Source organism: Saccopteryx leptura, chromosome 5 (assembly GCF_036850995.1).
Source record: "Saccopteryx leptura isolate mSacLep1 chromosome 5, mSacLep1_pri_phased_curated, whole genome shotgun sequence".
Classification (NCBI taxonomy): Eukaryota; Metazoa; Chordata; class Mammalia; order Chiroptera; family Emballonuridae; genus Saccopteryx; species Saccopteryx leptura.
This window is the reverse complement of record NC_089507.1, coordinates 210,814,708-210,830,666: the sequence shown is the minus strand read 5'-3', so window position 1 is coordinate 210,830,666 and position 15,959 is coordinate 210,814,708. Positions and strand designations below refer to the sequence as shown.

Here is a 15,959-nt window from a genome sequence, read left to right as displayed (position 1 = left end):
GCCATCCTCAGCGCCCTGGCAAACTTTGCTCCAGTGGAGCCTTGGCTGCGGGAGAGGAAGAGAGAGACAGAGAGGAAGGAGAGGGGGAGGGGTGGAGAAGCAGATGGGTGCTTCTCCTGTGTGCCCTGGCTGGGAATTGAACCTGGGACTCCTACACGCCAGGCTGACGCTCTACCACTGAGCCAACCGGCCAGGGCCCAGACTTTTCACCTTTTAAAGAGAGATTTAATTTACTTGTAGTAAAATGGACACATCTTAAGTGTGCTGCTCAATGGGTTTTTACATCTAATAACGCTGGTGTAATAACCATTATCCAAATCAAAATACAGAGCATTTTGATCCCCCTAGAAAATTTGCAGATCCTAATAAGAGGCCTGGGTAGGGCTGGTGATGTGTGGAAATATCTGGCCCAGGTGAAATGGTTCATGAATAGAAAAAAGTTGAGTAATTGCTGACATGGGTACCTCTGGTCAGTAGCTTTAGTTCTCTGCTTCCTTTTATGGCAGAAATCAGAAGAATTCTCTCTACCAGAACCATTCAATAGAAATGTAATGCAAGGCACATGGACGATTTAAAAATTTCTAGCAACTGCAATATAAAAAAGTAAAAAAGAACAAACAGGTGAAGTTATTTTTAATATATTGTTTAACCCAATATATCAAAAAATGTTATTTTAACATGTAATCAATACAAAAAAAATTTTTTGTTGAGATATTTTGTATCCTTTTTTTATATTGTCTTTTAAATCCACAATTTTATTCTTAATGCTCATCTCAGGTCATACTAGCCCCATTGCAAGTGTTCAGTAGCCACCTGTGGCTAGTGGCCACCATGTTGGACAGCCAGGCCTATACTGACAAGCTCTGATGCCTCTCCTACCATTTGCTCTTGAACCCATTCTTGTCAGACTTTTTTGTCTCCACCACTCCACCTTGCCAAGGTCAACAGTGGCTTCCACGGTCACTTCCGTGGTCAGTTGTCAATGGGCTTGAGGCATCCACAGCCCTTGGTACAGATCACTCCCTTCTTCTTGAAAACCTTTGTTTTTCAGCCGGCTTCTGGACTTCCTCTCCCTTGTAGTTTTCTCAACACTCACTGCCTGCTCCTTCTCAGTCGTCTTTGTTGGTTCCTCATTATTCTTCCAAACTGTAAATGTGGGGGCGCCCCAGGGTCAGTCCTTGGACCTCTTCTCTACCCTTCCTGTACTTCTAGCGTGGTGATCTGACTCACTTTCCTGACTTAAAAAACCATCTAGATGGTGACAGCTGCCAAGCCAACCTGGCTGCCCAGCCCTCTGTCCTGACTCCAGGAAATCCAGGTGCCTACTCGACACCCTCACTTGGACTTTTTTTTTTTTTTTTTCTGAAGTGAGATGTGGGGAGGCAGAGGGCAGAGAGACAGACTCCTGCATGCGCCCGACCGGGATCCACCTGGCATGCCCACTAGGGGGCAATGCTCTGCCCATCTGGGGAGTTGCTCCCCTGTAACCAGAGCCATTCTAGCGCCTAAGGTGGAAGCCATGGAGCTGTGCTTAGTGCCCAGGCCAACTTTGCTCCAATGGAGCCTTGGCTGTGGGAGGGGAAGAGAGAGATAGAGAGAAAGGAGAGGGGGAAGGGTGGAGAAGCAGATGGGCGCTTCTCCTGTGTGCCCTAACTGGGAATCAAATTCAAGACATCTACATATTGGACCAGTGCTCTACCACTGAGCCAACTGGCCAGGGCTCTTACTTGGACCTTTCATAGCATCTCAGACTTCACATGTCTAACTCATCTCCTAATTTATTCCTCGCCCACCCCCAAAGCTCCTATATGGAAACTCCATCCTCCCAGTTTCTCTGGCCCAAAACTTTGGAGTCATTCTTGACTCTGCTCCAACCCCCACACCCAATCCATCAGCAAATGAGTTCTGCCCTAAAGATGTTATCTAGAATTTGACTCTATCTCAGAGTGACTTGACTTTATTGTTTTAATTTTACTGATCGATTGATTTTAGAGAGAGAGGTTTGAAGACAGAGAGAGAGAGAATCATCAGTTTGTTGTTGCACGTATTTATGCATTCATTGGTTGATTCTTGTGTGTGCCCTGATCAGGGATTGAACCCACAACCTTGACGTATCAGAATGATGCTCTGACCAACTGAGCTACCTGAATGTTCTTTACCCAGATATTCACAAAGCCAATGCCCTGCTTCCTTCAGGACTTGACTCCAGTGGGGACTTCTCTGACCACTACACAGCACACTTACACATTATAGATCAAGGGTCCCCAAACTTTTTACACAGGGGGCCAGTTCACTGTCCCTCAGACCATTGGAGGGCCGCCACATACAGTGCTCCTCTCACTGACCACCAATGAAAGAAGTGCTCCTTCCGGAAGTGCGGCGGGTGGGGGGTGGATAAATAGCCTCAGGGGGCCGCATGTGTCCCGAGGGCCGTAGTTTGGGGATGCCTGTTATAGATAAAATAATGTCCTCCAGCACTGCCCATCTTCTTAAATTTTTATTCTTTGTATTTGCCACCATCTGACATGTTCTATAATTACTTGATTTTGTTGTTCTTCCCCTAATTTAAATATAAGTTCAATGAGGTCAGGGTATTTGTTTGCTCATGACTATATTCCCGGTGACTAAAATGGTACCTGGTATATAGTGGGTACTCTATAAATATTTGCTGGATGATTAAATGATATTGCTCATAGATGAACAAGTCAGCAATGGATGAAGGAGGAGTTTGGCCTGGAATAGAAGAGTGTGGTTAAGCGGCTGGTTCTGGCTGGACTGCCTCGATTTGAATCCCAGCTCCCTCCTTGTTGGCCATGACCGTGGCAATCCAGTTAGCCTTTCTGTACCTCGGCTCCTTGTCTGTGAAATGAGAAGGATGCCAGTACCTCCCGCTGGGCTGTGTGAGGAGCATACAAGATTCTAGGCAGAAAGCTGCCCAGCTGGTGCTCTGAGTGCCTGGTAAATGTTAGCTATTTTTTAATTTTTATTATACTGTATAATACCGCTTTGGGAAATGTAACTATGTAAAACACATAAGAAATTAGGCTGAAGATAAAAAGAAAATTGAACTGCAGACCAGGATAGGGGAATTTTATTGTAGTGAGAGAGGAAAAAGTAGGTCAAAAATTAAATCGGATTAATTGGATGCAGTTGTCTTTGGCTGCAGGCAGCATGAAACATAGGCAGGATCTTCATCCGTGGGAATTCCTGTTGCAGAAAGAGAGAAACAGCTCAATCCGGGGGGAACTGAAGAAAGGGCGAGTTAGGGCAGGGACGTTTGGAACTAGGGTGATGGAGGCTCCAGTGTCCAGACTGACCGTCTGGGTCTCTGAAGAACCTCATTCTTGAAAAGAGAACAATCGTGCACTGTTGGTGGGATTGTAAATTGGTGCAAAAACGGTACAAAGGTTCCTCAAAAATATTAAAAGCAGAACTACCCCATGACTCAGCAGTCCCACTTCTGGGTCTTAACCCAAAGAAATGCAAAACTCTAATTTAAAAAAGATATATACACCCCTGTGTTCATGGAAGCATTATTTATAATAGCCAAGATATGGACACAACCTAAGTGCCCGTCAATAGACCACTGGATCAAGAAGATGTGGTTGAAGAAGGAGAAGGGTATGGCGGGGGGGTGGGGGGGGAATAAATGGTGATGGGCGAGGACTTGACTTGGGGGGTGGGGTGGGCACACAATACATTGTACAGAGATGTGCTGTAGACTTGGGCACCTAAACCTGTAAGATTATGTTAACCAGTGTCACCCCAATGAACTCAACTAAAAAAAAAAAAAAAGAAGAAGAAGATGCGGTACATATACACAATGGGATATTACTCAGCCGTAAATCAGAATGAAATCTTATCATTTGCAACAACATGGACGGTCCTAGAGGTTCTATGCTAAGTGAAATAAGCCAGACAGAGAAAGACAAATGCCATAGGATTTCACTTATATTTGGAATCTAGAAAACAAAATAAACGGACAAACAAAACAGAAACAAATTCACGGATACGGAGGGACAAAGTGATGTTTGCCACAGAGGAGAAGGTTTGGGGGGCGGGTGGAAAAGGTGAGGGGATTAAAAAGTACACACGGTCAGTTATTAAAAGTCATGGAAATGCAATGTTCAGCACAGAAAATACGGTCGATGATATCGTAATAACTCTGGATGGTGTCGGACGGGTACTGGACTTATTGGGGTGATCACTTTGTAAGTTATATAAAATTTCTGTAATATTGCATGTCAGCCGTTGTTGAAAAATTTAAATTATAACATAAATTAAAAAAAAAAATAACCTCATTCTTAGCCCCAGTTTTGCTAACTCACTCCCTCTGAGATCCCCAGGCTGGTCAGTTCTCCTTGAAGTCACCTCTAATCCCCAGAGAGGGTTAGATTAGATTATTCCTCCCAGCACACACATTTGCCAAACCCCTCGCGTCCCTTACCATTTATCGCGCATTAAATAATCCACTATCCAAGTACCTGTTTAAGTTTTGTCTGCCTCGGTGCATTATGAATGCCATGAAAGCAGGGACCACTGCTGTCCTATTTGCTGCTGGACTCTCAGCCCAGACCCTGGCACATAAAAATCACTGGATGATTTTTAAGGACGATTTTTAAGGGCCCGGAGGACAGACCAACTGGACCTCAGTACAAGGCTGATAGGCAGACATCAATTGCGGCAGGTGCAGAAGTGTGCCGCCTGCCAAATCATCCTACTCTGCATGACCAAGGTGCAGGAACTCGCTCTCATTTTATGTTTTCTCAGGCCCACCCGGGACATCCTGGTATTTGCAGCAGCTGAGCTGGAGCAGGAACAATGGCCATAGCCGCCTCCAGACCCCTTCCTGCTGCTCTGTGGCTTCGAGCTCTGTGAAGCCTCTGGCTTTTAACCTGCAGGAACAAAGCCTGCATTCTTAGGACCTGGCTCTCCTTGAGGCCACTCCACCCCCCTGGGGCCTGGTGGCAGCCATAAAGCAGGTGAGTGATGACCTAATCTCAGCGTGAGAGGCACAGGGTAGGCATTATTCTTAGAGGCATCAGGGACCGTAGAGGTGGCCGGTGCTAGCCCTCTCCTTTCACGGGGGAGGAAACTAGGGAGCCAGCTTGCTGCGTAACAGCGAATTGGCTGCAGAACCAGACCTGGGGCCCAGGGCTGCCTCCCGCCTCCCAGCCTGGTGTCCGCCCCTCCCGCGGCCTGCCCGTCAGCCTGCTGTTGCTGGTATCTCCACAGGAGTGTAGTTGGTGAGATCTCTGAGCTCTTGGTGTCTAATTGGGTTGGGAAGGAGCTGAGCGAGCACATGGGGAGCTCTGTTGGGAACCGGATTTGCTTAATAGGTGCAGAAGTGCCCGGCGGAGTCATGCCAGGACCTGTTCGTGCGCACAGTTGAAAATTGGCCTCAAAAATATCCTCCAAACTGTAGTGCCGTTCTTGGGAAACTTCGTCCATTAGGTGGTCTTCATGGGAAGGAACTCCAGAGAAGCAGAGCAGGTCTGGGTTGGGCCTGCTAGCTGCTGACTGGGAGCCAGCTGCTGCCCATTCTTAGCCTCAGTTTTCCTCTTCTGTAAAATGGGAAAACTCGTTCCTGATCTCCCTTGACCACACTCCCATGGGAGTGTGAGGGCCAGTGAGATGGGGAATGACTGTCATTCTCATCTCTCCCTCGCGTGAGTATAGCACCCACTGGCCTACCTGAGGGTGTTGGGAGTGGCTGGTCTTCCTTTGGCTTTATAGCTTTGTGAACTTGGCCAGGGACCCAGGGCACGCCTCTCAGATCACGCCCAACAGAACCTCCCGGACACCTGGGTCCTATCCCAGAACCATCAAGTAATGCTTTTGGACACAGACGCAGAGCCTGGCTTCTTGCTACACATTGGAGATACAGAGGTGAGTAGGACCCAGTCTCTATCACCCATTTTCCCCCTCCGTCCAGTTCTTGGTGTGTGGAGGGAGGGGTGTCAGAGCCCCACGCCTTTGGAGAGCAGATTCTTTCCTTTTCCTGATGACCCTTAAAGAAGGAAGCCTCTGAGCTCCCTGGACATACATATACATACGTGCGTGCACGCACACGTGCACAGACACACACGTGCATGTGTTCCTACCCGTGCTTCTGCAGCAGGGCTGCTAGGATGCTGTCCAGTGCCATCTGCTTTCGGCCTTCCCACACGCGGTCCGCCTGACGGCCAACCCGTACCTTGGTTCCTTGCTCCTGGTTTCTCTCTCTGTTCAATTAGAGGAAGAGAAACAGCCGAGGTTGCTCTCAGGGTGGGACACGGAGAGGCCCGAGAAAGGCCAGGGCAAAGTGAGCAGGGCAGGCTGGGTCCTCGTGCCTGTTCTGATACCTGCTACAGAGGCTTCCGCCAAACTGAATTAGATGCAGCAACATTTAGGAATGTATGTATATATGCCGCGAAGAGTATAGGCCCCCACATGTGCAAAATATCTCCCCACGGATTCTTATTTAATTTCAAAGGGGAAAATATTAACTTTACAGAGGAGAACCCTGGCAGACACCATGTTAACCAAGGGATTTTACTATCACCGCCAGTGGGACAAACAGACCTCGTGTGCCTCCTGACACAATGCAGTAAGAGGGACACGACCTCGCTTCTGTTGCGTAGCCTGTATCTAACCACGAGGAAGCATCAGACAACAATGAGGGATGTTCCATAAACAATTGGCTTTTACCTAACAAAAATGTCAGTGGCGTACAAGATGGAGGAATGTTCCAGAGTAATAGAAACTAAAGAGACACGACAACTAAATGCAACCCGTGATCCTGGATGCATCCTGAATCAGGGAAAGAAATAATTGTTACAAAGGACGTTTTGGGACAACTGCTGAAGTTTGAATAGGGGCTCTAAGTGATAATTATCTTGTGATTAAGTAAGGAAATGTCCTTTCCTTAGATATTGGGAGAGACACCTGCAGTAGTATTTAAGGATGAGGGTCAAGATGACTGCAGTTTACTCTCAAATAGTTCAACAAAATAATAATAATAATAATAATTAATAAATGTATACATGTGTTTGCATGTGTATGTATACACCTATATCTAGGTATAGATAGAGAGGAAACAAATATAATAAAAATAGGAGGAATAGTTGAATATAGGGAAGTGTATGTGGAAGTCCTTTGTACCTTTGGTGAAATTTCTCTGTAAGTTTGGAATTTTTCTTAAAATAAAAGCTGAGAAATATACATGCTGTGAAGTTAGGCTGTTTGGGTCCTAGCTCGGCCATGCTTTGATGTGTATCCTTTAGAAGCTATTAGGGTTGTGGACGATGGAGGTAAGAGTCCTACTTTACAGGGTTGTTAGAAAGAGCAAATAAGAAATAAAGAAGAGGCCCTGGCCGGTTGGCTCAGTGGTAGAGCGTCGGCCTGGCGTGCGGGGGACCCGGGTTCGATTCCTGGCCAGGGCACATAGGAGAAGCGCCCATTTGCTTCTCCACCCCCCCTTCCTCTCTGTCTCTCTCTTCCTCTCCTGCAGCCAAGGCTCCATTGGAGCAAAGATGGCCCGGGCGCTGGGGATGGCTCCTTGGCCTCTGCCCCAGGCGCTAGAGTGGCTCTGGACTCGGCAGAGCGATGCCCCGGAGGGGCAGAGCATCGCCCCCTGGTGGGCAGAGCATCGCCCCTGGTGGGCGTGCCGGGTGGATCCCGGTCGGGCGCATGCGGGAGTCTGTCTGACTGTCTCTCCCCGTTTCCAGCTTCAGAAAAAAAAAAAAAAAAAAAAAAAAGAAATAAAGAAGAATGGCTAACACTACCAAGGGCCAACTGTGCCCAGCACTGTGCCAAGTGCACGCAAACATCCCAATGCAGAGCCTTTATTTCTGGCCGAGTCGTGATCCACTGCTAGCAACCCCCAGTATTGTTCCTGTTGGAGCCTCGCATAGGGAGAAGCACATAATAGGTGTTCAAGGATCATTTCCTCGCTAGAGGTAAGCTGAGATTGGACATCGGGGTCCTTCTGCTATGGTAAGTCCAGCAAGGACAGACGCTGTGCAGAGGAAAAGTCCAAACTTGGCGTCTCCAGTCTCTGACGCATTTGCAGGGTGGGAAGACATGCCTAGACCGTCTGCTTACCGCTGCTGCCGGCTCACAATGTCCTGGAGCAGCTTGCGGGCAGACAGCTGGCCCAGCACCTTCCGGTAGCTGTTGGTGAAGATGGCGTCCGCATACCGTGGCATCCTATGGAGGCAGAGTCAAAGACCAAGGGGTGGTAGGGCCGGCCCAGGCGAGGGGACAGAGGTGGCTGCACTTTGCAGGTCTCTGTAAGGTCCTGGTGTTGCCCTTTGCCCTACACATCCCCAGAGAGAGTTGGAACCTGGGCAGGACAACCCCGTTGGAGCTCAGTATCTCCAACTGATGGCTTGATTCTGCATCCTCCAAGCACCCCTCCTCCCGCGGGGAAGGTTTTGGGGCGGCAGAAAGCCAGGCCTGTTGGCAGGACTGCTTACCTGAGGGTTGGGGTGAGCAAGGAGCCGTGGCAGCCACTGCTGAGGGTTAGGGCCATGAGAAAGAACACCCAGAGCAGCATCCTTCACCCTGTGGTGGAGCCTGGAAGGCGATGGGGGGGAGGGGGAGGTCAGATGTAGCCGGAGCCACAGGGGTGCCCTTTGCAGGCTGGGCCCAGCCCTGGACTTGGCTCCTTGCCAGCCTGGGTCCTTGTCCTTTGGAAGTGTGGGGTAGGAAAAAGAACCCAGAATCTGGAATTCAGACAGACCTGGCTTCAAGTGCTGCCTCTACCAGTCACAAGCTCTGACCTCATTTTCTCCATCTGTCAAGTGGGCACGATAAAGCTACCCTGCTGACCTCATGAGGTCGAACGGAATATGAAAGATAATGGTGAAACCGCCTCTTCCTAGAAGGCACTACACATGGAAGTCAGGCTTCAGCAACGGGTAGGGGAGGGGCAAGCACCTTCCCTTCGTCTCTCTTAAGTCACCCCCACCCCCGTGGGGCACTGACCGTACTGAGTGTGGGGCTAACAGCTCCGGCTCTGAGTCAGACACTCCCGAGTCCATATTCAGGCCCTGCCATCACTAGCTGTGCATCCCAGGACAAGCGGCTTCTCCTTCCTAGGCCTCCGTGTCCCTATCCATAAAACGGGGCCACGCACTCTATCTGCTGCGTCGGAGGATCCTGGTGAGTACTGGGTGCAATGAGGCCCCTGTAGTTTGGCCCATGGGGAATTCTCCACAAACTTCTGCCGTGATGATCTGATATTAGACCTGCTCGGGCAGTCATAGGAAGCCTGAGCAGTTTTGGTTCTGTGTGGCGTTGGAGGGAAGGGATGGTTATACATCTTGTTCCAGACGCTTAGATTTCACCAAAGAGTTTGAGTCCTGAAAGGGAACCAGGGAGCCTGGGGAGCTCCTGCTTCAGAATTGTCTCATAGATCATGTAATTACCCTTAATCAGGGCCTGTTGACATGGTGCTCTGCAATTAGAGGAAGAACAGTCAACAGGAAAAGAGCCCTCCTTTGCGGGGGCTGCCTCTGCGGTCACCCAGACCCGCCCTGGTGCCACTTGGCCACCTAGGAATTGGGTCTTCCCATCTCCCATGGCACCCCCCTTCATCAGGATACCCACTCCGTGGGGATACAGACCCATTCAGAAGCCCCATCAGCCCCAGAGAGGGCAGGACCCCCTCCTATCCCATGATCACCCCACATGGCTCCATGTCCTCCCTGGTCCAACTGAGAAGGGATTTCAGCAAGCAGGGTCAGCACTGGCAGAATCCACCTTCCTTCCTGGGCTCCCTTGCCCTCTCAGGGCATCCCCCTACCCCACCCCCACCCCCAGACACTGGCTCCTGACCAGGGATGTCTAGAGACCCCGGGAGCACACATAGGGTAGCTCAGTGTAGGCAGGACCCCCACACCTCCAGCGCTGGAGGGAGCCACCATCCAGGCCTCGGTCATCAGCCCCTCCTTGATGTCTACCTTCCCTCCGCCCCACCCCCAGACAATCCCTGGGTTCCTGCTCAAACACTAGTTGCCAGTGAAGGACAGGGAGCTCACTACCTCTAAACCAGCCTGCCCTAGTTCCAGGCAGCTCTTCTTGTTAGAAAGTTCTTCTTAGTGTGTCGAGTCCAAGTCCTCTTACCCTGAAAATACTTGTTAAACTTGTGGTAGGCACTGGGCTAGAGAAAAAATGAGAAAATGGTATCTGCCCCGAGGGCTATCCCTTTGACATCCACCTGCCATGGCACCCAGAGCTCCTGCACCTTCATGCACATGACAGACCCTTTAGAGGTGTTTTGCATCTAACTTTGGCCTTTGATGCCCAAACCGAGGATCTTCGGTCTTCTGTCCGCCTCATCACACCGTATCCCACGTGGCTTCCCCTTTCCTGACCTAGTCCAGTGCCGGCGTTTCCTAAGCAGGGAGATCTTCGGAGGCAGGGAGGGCCCCTGGATACAACCACTGCCTTTTCTGTCTCCCAGCGGCAGCCTGGACTTGCTCATCTTCTGTGCTGCTGATCTTTAAAAGACCTGAGCACATCTATGTTCTTAATCACCCCACTCGCTTGCTCAGAAGCCCTTGGCCCCCCACGCCCTCCAGAATAAAGCCAAAACCCTGCTCTTGGCCTAGGTCCTCCCTTGGCCTCCCTACCACCTGCTTCCTTCTCTGGGGGCTAACCCAAGTGATTCCCAGCCCCTGTGCCCTCCTGGCCCACACGGCCCATCCTCACACTCGCCCTTGGGAACAGGTATCACGATTTTCATTTTATAGCTGAGGAAATGAGCCCAGAGTGGAGAAGGGCCTTTTTTTCCATGGTCCTCCATCCAATTAGTTTCGGAGTGCGCACCTCAGAATGGGCCTCGCCATTCCCAGGCCAGCCGACTTCCTCCTGCTCCGGGCGGCAGCCTCTCGGATACAATACCCTATTCACAGCGCGCCCCATTCAAGGGGCGCTTCAGAATTCAACACCTGCAAGTGGGAAGCGGGTCTGAGGAAACCCGAAAGCTTTTGCTTTTTGTCGCTGGATCTCTGGGGAAGAAAAAAGAGGGATCAAGAGGAACACCTGCTTGGTTGCCACATCCCTGCACAGGCCCAGTGTTTTAGGGAGTTGAAAACGACCTGGTGAGAGGGCAGGCCTTGGGAGGAAAGTCATAGTAAATCTATTAAGGGCTTGCTCATTCAAAACGAGGAGACGCACAGCATTCGCTATAAAACCAAGTGCCCCGGGGATGGCCACAATCTTTGGGCCGCGAGAACCCAATCCGTGGGGCTGGGAAATCCCATTAGACAAAGATGGGAAACAATAAAGATTATCCTGCTTACCCAGGAGTAGAATAGCGGTTGCGTCAGCAAGGATAAAATAGCTGTTAACAGATACATTCCACATGCCTAGTCTAAGGAGCTGGAATTCACTGATTTTTTTTAAGTGCAGCAGAAATCTAACAACATTGACCACTCTTTGACGCTCCAAAGCAGTTTAGGGTTTATGATCTGTCATTATGAGGATCAGTTAGCTTTCCACAGGGCTTACAAACTAATTCAGTGATCGGATATACGTGAGGTCATCTGGGCTCAGGGTAAATGGGCACTTGGTCCACATCAGTTGCACCTTTCCCCAGCCTTCAGGCCAAGAAGGCCACGAGAATTCTGCAGACGTACCTTCAGCTAATGACAGAGGTCAAATCTCAGGTGCCCAAACTAGCGAGGCCGACTGTGAACACCTAGGGAGAAAAACCTTTTACCTTTCTGAAATATTCTGTAATTAAAGGACCCCGGTCCAGTTTATAAACTATTTCACCAACAGCATTCCAAGTCTCAGCAGAGCAATTGTCTTGAATTGTCACTCAAGAGAGCGACACCCTACCTCCTCCTTCCAGAAAGAGCTTGAGGCAGCTTATGATGAAAGACACAAATACTTCCAGACCATGAAAGCGAGGACCAGGAAACAAGCGTAGGGGTAATGGAGCACTCCAAGGGCAGGTCATTGTGTCTAAAACCCACAGGAATGAGCGCAGCGGCAATTGAGCAAGAAAGCGAAATGTTATCAATTTCCAGGCAATTATGTTGAATCGGTTGTGAGCGATCGATGTGCCGTATTGATTTGCACAGCCACTTGGCTCCTTCTCGATCCATGGCAGCATCCGTTGCTGTCAGGAGAACCGAGCCAGCTCACATCTTGCCCCAGGAGCCTGCCTCCACACACCTGGGGGGGGGGGGCACTGACACCTCACCTGTCTCCAACAGACACCTGCAGGATGTCTGCCTGCCTGCCTGCCACTTCTCCTTGGGTTGTGGCGCCACACGTCCCAGACAACCTCAACGTGGCGCCAACCATCAAAAGCACGTTCTAGAGCAGGGGTCCCCAAACTACGGCCCGCGGGCCACATGTGGCCCCCTGAGGCCATTTATCTGGCCCCGGCCGCTCTTCTGGAAGGGGCACCTCTTTCATTGGTGGTCAGTGAGAGGAGCATAGTTCTCATTGAAATACTGGTCAGTTTGTTGATTTAAATTTACTTGTTCTTTATTTTAAATATTGTATTTGTTCCTCCCCCCCTTTTTTTTTACTTTAAAATAAGATATGTGCAGTGTGCATAGGGATTTGTTCATAGTTTTTTTTTTTAAGAGTCCAGCCCGCCAACAGTCTGAGGGACAGTGAACTGGCCCCTGGTGTAAAAAGTTTGGGGACCCCTGTTCTATAGCCCCTCCTTGGGGGCCTCAATGTACTCACCAGTCCACACGCAAAGAGGATGGCCGTGGGCCTCTTTGACCGGGTGTTTCTCAGTTGGTGAGAAGGTCGGCTTTCTTGCCCCCCCCCGCCCAGACCAGCCCCGAGGACCACCCCCTTCTCACCTGCAACGAGGCGAGGTCTCCCCTCTGCGACGAGCCGAGCCGCTGCTCCGGCTCCGCGGACCTCGGGCTCGGCGTTTGTTTTGGTGGCTGCGTGGCACTGCCATTATTTATACCTTCATTTTCCTAAGTGTTGTCAGCGTCAGAGAGTCAATTACTCACAAGTCAACCAAAGGGCCATTTTTAGCATCACAGTGACAAGCCCTAAAAGAGGAAAGAGGTTTGCCCCTTAAAAAAAAAAAAAATCGAGACTTGTCTTGGACTATCCCTTTATCTGTGAGGGAGTGGACAGAGTGCAAAGTTGTCATATTATTCCAAGAAGAACAGAGAGTACTGTATATAATACCGCTAACTCTAATAACTGGAGTCCTCCTAACTGTGGAAACACCAAGGGTTCATTTACTCTCTGAGATCAACGTGCCTTTTAAAAAGTTCGTGTGATTTTGTTCTGTCCATGTGTAACTTTATTTCACTTTAGGGGAGTCAGGATTATAAGATAAGTATTTTTCTCTCCTTAGCAGGAAAGTTTATTCTGCCATCTCCCTTGTCATCCAATTATCAAGATTTTCCTCTGCTTGATTTACACCTGCTGTGGTCCCAGGCTGGTGTAGGCAGCCAGCGCCGGGGAGCATCGGTCGACAGGTGTCAAGGCAGCCAAATTGGTAGATGACTCAGAGATGTGTGAAGTAAGAGGAAAGAGATAGAAAACCCTGGGAGAGTTGTCACGCCTCCAGATTTTTCTAGCCTAGAGATACAGGATCCTCAAAAAAAAAAAAAAAAAAAATGGCAGGAAAGTGTACGAGGCAGAGACACTACTTCCCCTTTGGGCTGCTGTGGAGGGATAGAGAGAGCTCTAAGCTTCAAGTCCAGAGACCTGCTGCCCCTCCTGGGTCTGTCTAGCAAAGCTCTGTGACCCCGAGCAAGTTATTTCTACCCTCCAGGCCTCAGTTTCTATACCTGGAGGATCGAGAGTTGGCCGAGAACACACCAGCTTTCAAACATTTCAAATAGTGGCATATCCCTTTCTTTGGAAAACGTCTATGGAAGTTCAGTATACAAAACAGTTGAGAAATGACCTGGGCTGCTCGGTTGAAGAGGGAGGAGTCGAGACTCTCTTTGCCTGCACTTGAGACACCTCTCTGGGTCACAGTTAGAACCAGGAACGCCCCAGCAATAATACTTTATGATCCTGCTTCTTTAGCCTGCACAGAGTGAACACGGGATGTTCCCCATAGAAGCAGGGACTGAGTGGCATGTTACCCGGACACAAAGTGGTCAGGCCAGATCCACAGGGATTGAGCGGGCGGACAGGGTCACAGCGGCAGGTGGTAGATAGAATCCTTGGGAGCCCCTGGCCAATGGGCTCTGATGGAGTCGGGAGGTGTGGGGTTATCTCAGCAAATGCAAGGCAGGGGCCATATACAGCTGGAAAGCCAGAATGGACACCAGGCCAGAGGGCAAGTTGGGGATCAGGATTCAACCCCAGTTGAAGCTCTGTGCCAGGCCTTACACTAAAAACTTCATGCCTGATCTCAGTTTCCTCATCTGTGAAATGGGCTGTTGGGTGAGGATTAAGTGTAACAGTGCACATAGTACAGTCCTGGCACAGAGTCAGTCTCACAAACTAGCTCACACCATTGCTATTACCGTTGTTATAAACGAGGAGACAGAGGCACAGAGAGGTTACCCACTTACCCCCCATCATACAGCTGGGCAGTGGCTGAGCCAGGACTCAGATAAAAGTTTCAGATTCCAACTCAGTGCCCCACACCCATCTGATGATCTCCTATAGCCCTTCCGTGGTCCACTAGTTCTTCTATCTTTTTTTTTTTTTGTATTTTTCTGAAGTTGGAAATGAGAGGCAGTCAGACAGACTCCCGCATGCGCCCGACCGGGATCCACCCGGCATGCCCACCAGGGGGCGATGCTCTGCCCCTCTGGGGCGTCGCTCTGTTGCAACCAGAGCCATTCTAGCGCCTGAGGCAGAGGCCACAGAGCCATCCTCAGAGCCCGGGCCAACTTTGCTCCAATGGAGCCCTGGCTGTGGGAGGGGAAGAGAGAGACAGAGAGGAAGGAGAGGGGGAGGGGTGGAGAAGCAGATGGACGTTTCTCCTGTGTGCCTTGGCCAGGAATCGAACCCGGGACTCCTGCACGCCAGGCCGACACTCTACCACTGAGCCAACCGGCCAGGGCCTCTTCTACCTTTTTTTTAAAAAAAAGGAACTTTAAGCGTTATATTGAACTGTAATTTATCTACCATAAAAGTCACTGTTTGAAGTCTATGGTTCAGTGAGTTTTCGTAAGTTTAAACAGTTGTGCCCCATTACCACAATCTTGTTTTAGAACACCTCCATCACCCCAAAATTTCCTTCAGCCCATTTGCTGTCAATTCCCAATCCTGTCCCCAGCCGCAGGTAACCACGGACCTGCTTTTTGTCTCTGTAGTTTTTTCTTTGCTAGGGAGTTCACAGAAATGGAATCAGGTAGTATGTGTTCTTTGGCGTTAGGCTTCTTTCACTCAGCCTATTGTTTTGGGGATTCATTTATGTTGACCCATCTATAGATAGCCGGTCCCTTTTTATGGCTGAATAATATTCCATTGTATGGGTATACCAGATTATTTTTACCCATTCACCTTGCTGGACATTAAGGTTGATTCCAGTTTGGAGCTATTATGAATAATGCTGCTATCAACAGGTGTGTACTTTGTGTGGACATATGCTTGTTTGTTTGTTTTTTTGCTTTTGGGTAGGAATTGTTGAGTCATATGGTTAATGAAGATTTAACTTTTAAAGAAACCGCCAAACTATTTTCCAATGTGATAATACCATTTACATTCCCATAATTAGTGCTGGAGAGAGCTCCCATCAGCTCTTAAATAAGCATTTATTTCCTCATCCCACAAACCCCTATTAAGCACCTAATGAGGCTCGCACAGAGCTGGCTGGCTTAGCTGAATCTCTCTAGAAGGCCTTACTACTGGACAAGGACTGGACCTGGAGACAGGACCTAGAGCGGGGCTGCCTCAAGCCGGCCAGCAGTGTGTGGATTTTTGACTCCGTGCAGGAAAGATTTCACAACAGGAGTCCAGGTGATTTTGAGAGTGAGTTTATTCTAATTGGGGACAGTGCAACAAAGAAAAGG

At 49.5% G+C, this 15,959-nt stretch overlaps 1 protein-coding gene across 1 annotated transcript; it reads right to left on the bottom strand.

Moving 5' to 3' along the window:
- Positions 1 to 3,073: 3,073 nt before the first annotated feature.
- On the bottom strand, positions 3,074 to 12,857 carry GHRH (growth hormone releasing hormone). The gene is made up of 5 exons (XM_066386143.1): positions 12,819 to 12,857; positions 8,460 to 8,559; positions 8,086 to 8,190; positions 6,105 to 6,224; positions 3,074 to 3,207 (listed from the first exon to the last, which is right to left on the bottom strand). Exons 2-5 carry the CDS (start codon positions 8,537 to 8,539, stop codon positions 3,192 to 3,194), a joined length of 321 nt encoding a protein of 106 aa, XP_066242240.1. The 5' UTR covers positions 8,540 to 8,559; positions 12,819 to 12,857; the 3' UTR covers positions 3,074 to 3,191.
- Between the last annotated feature and the right edge of the window lie 3,102 nt (positions 12,858 to 15,959).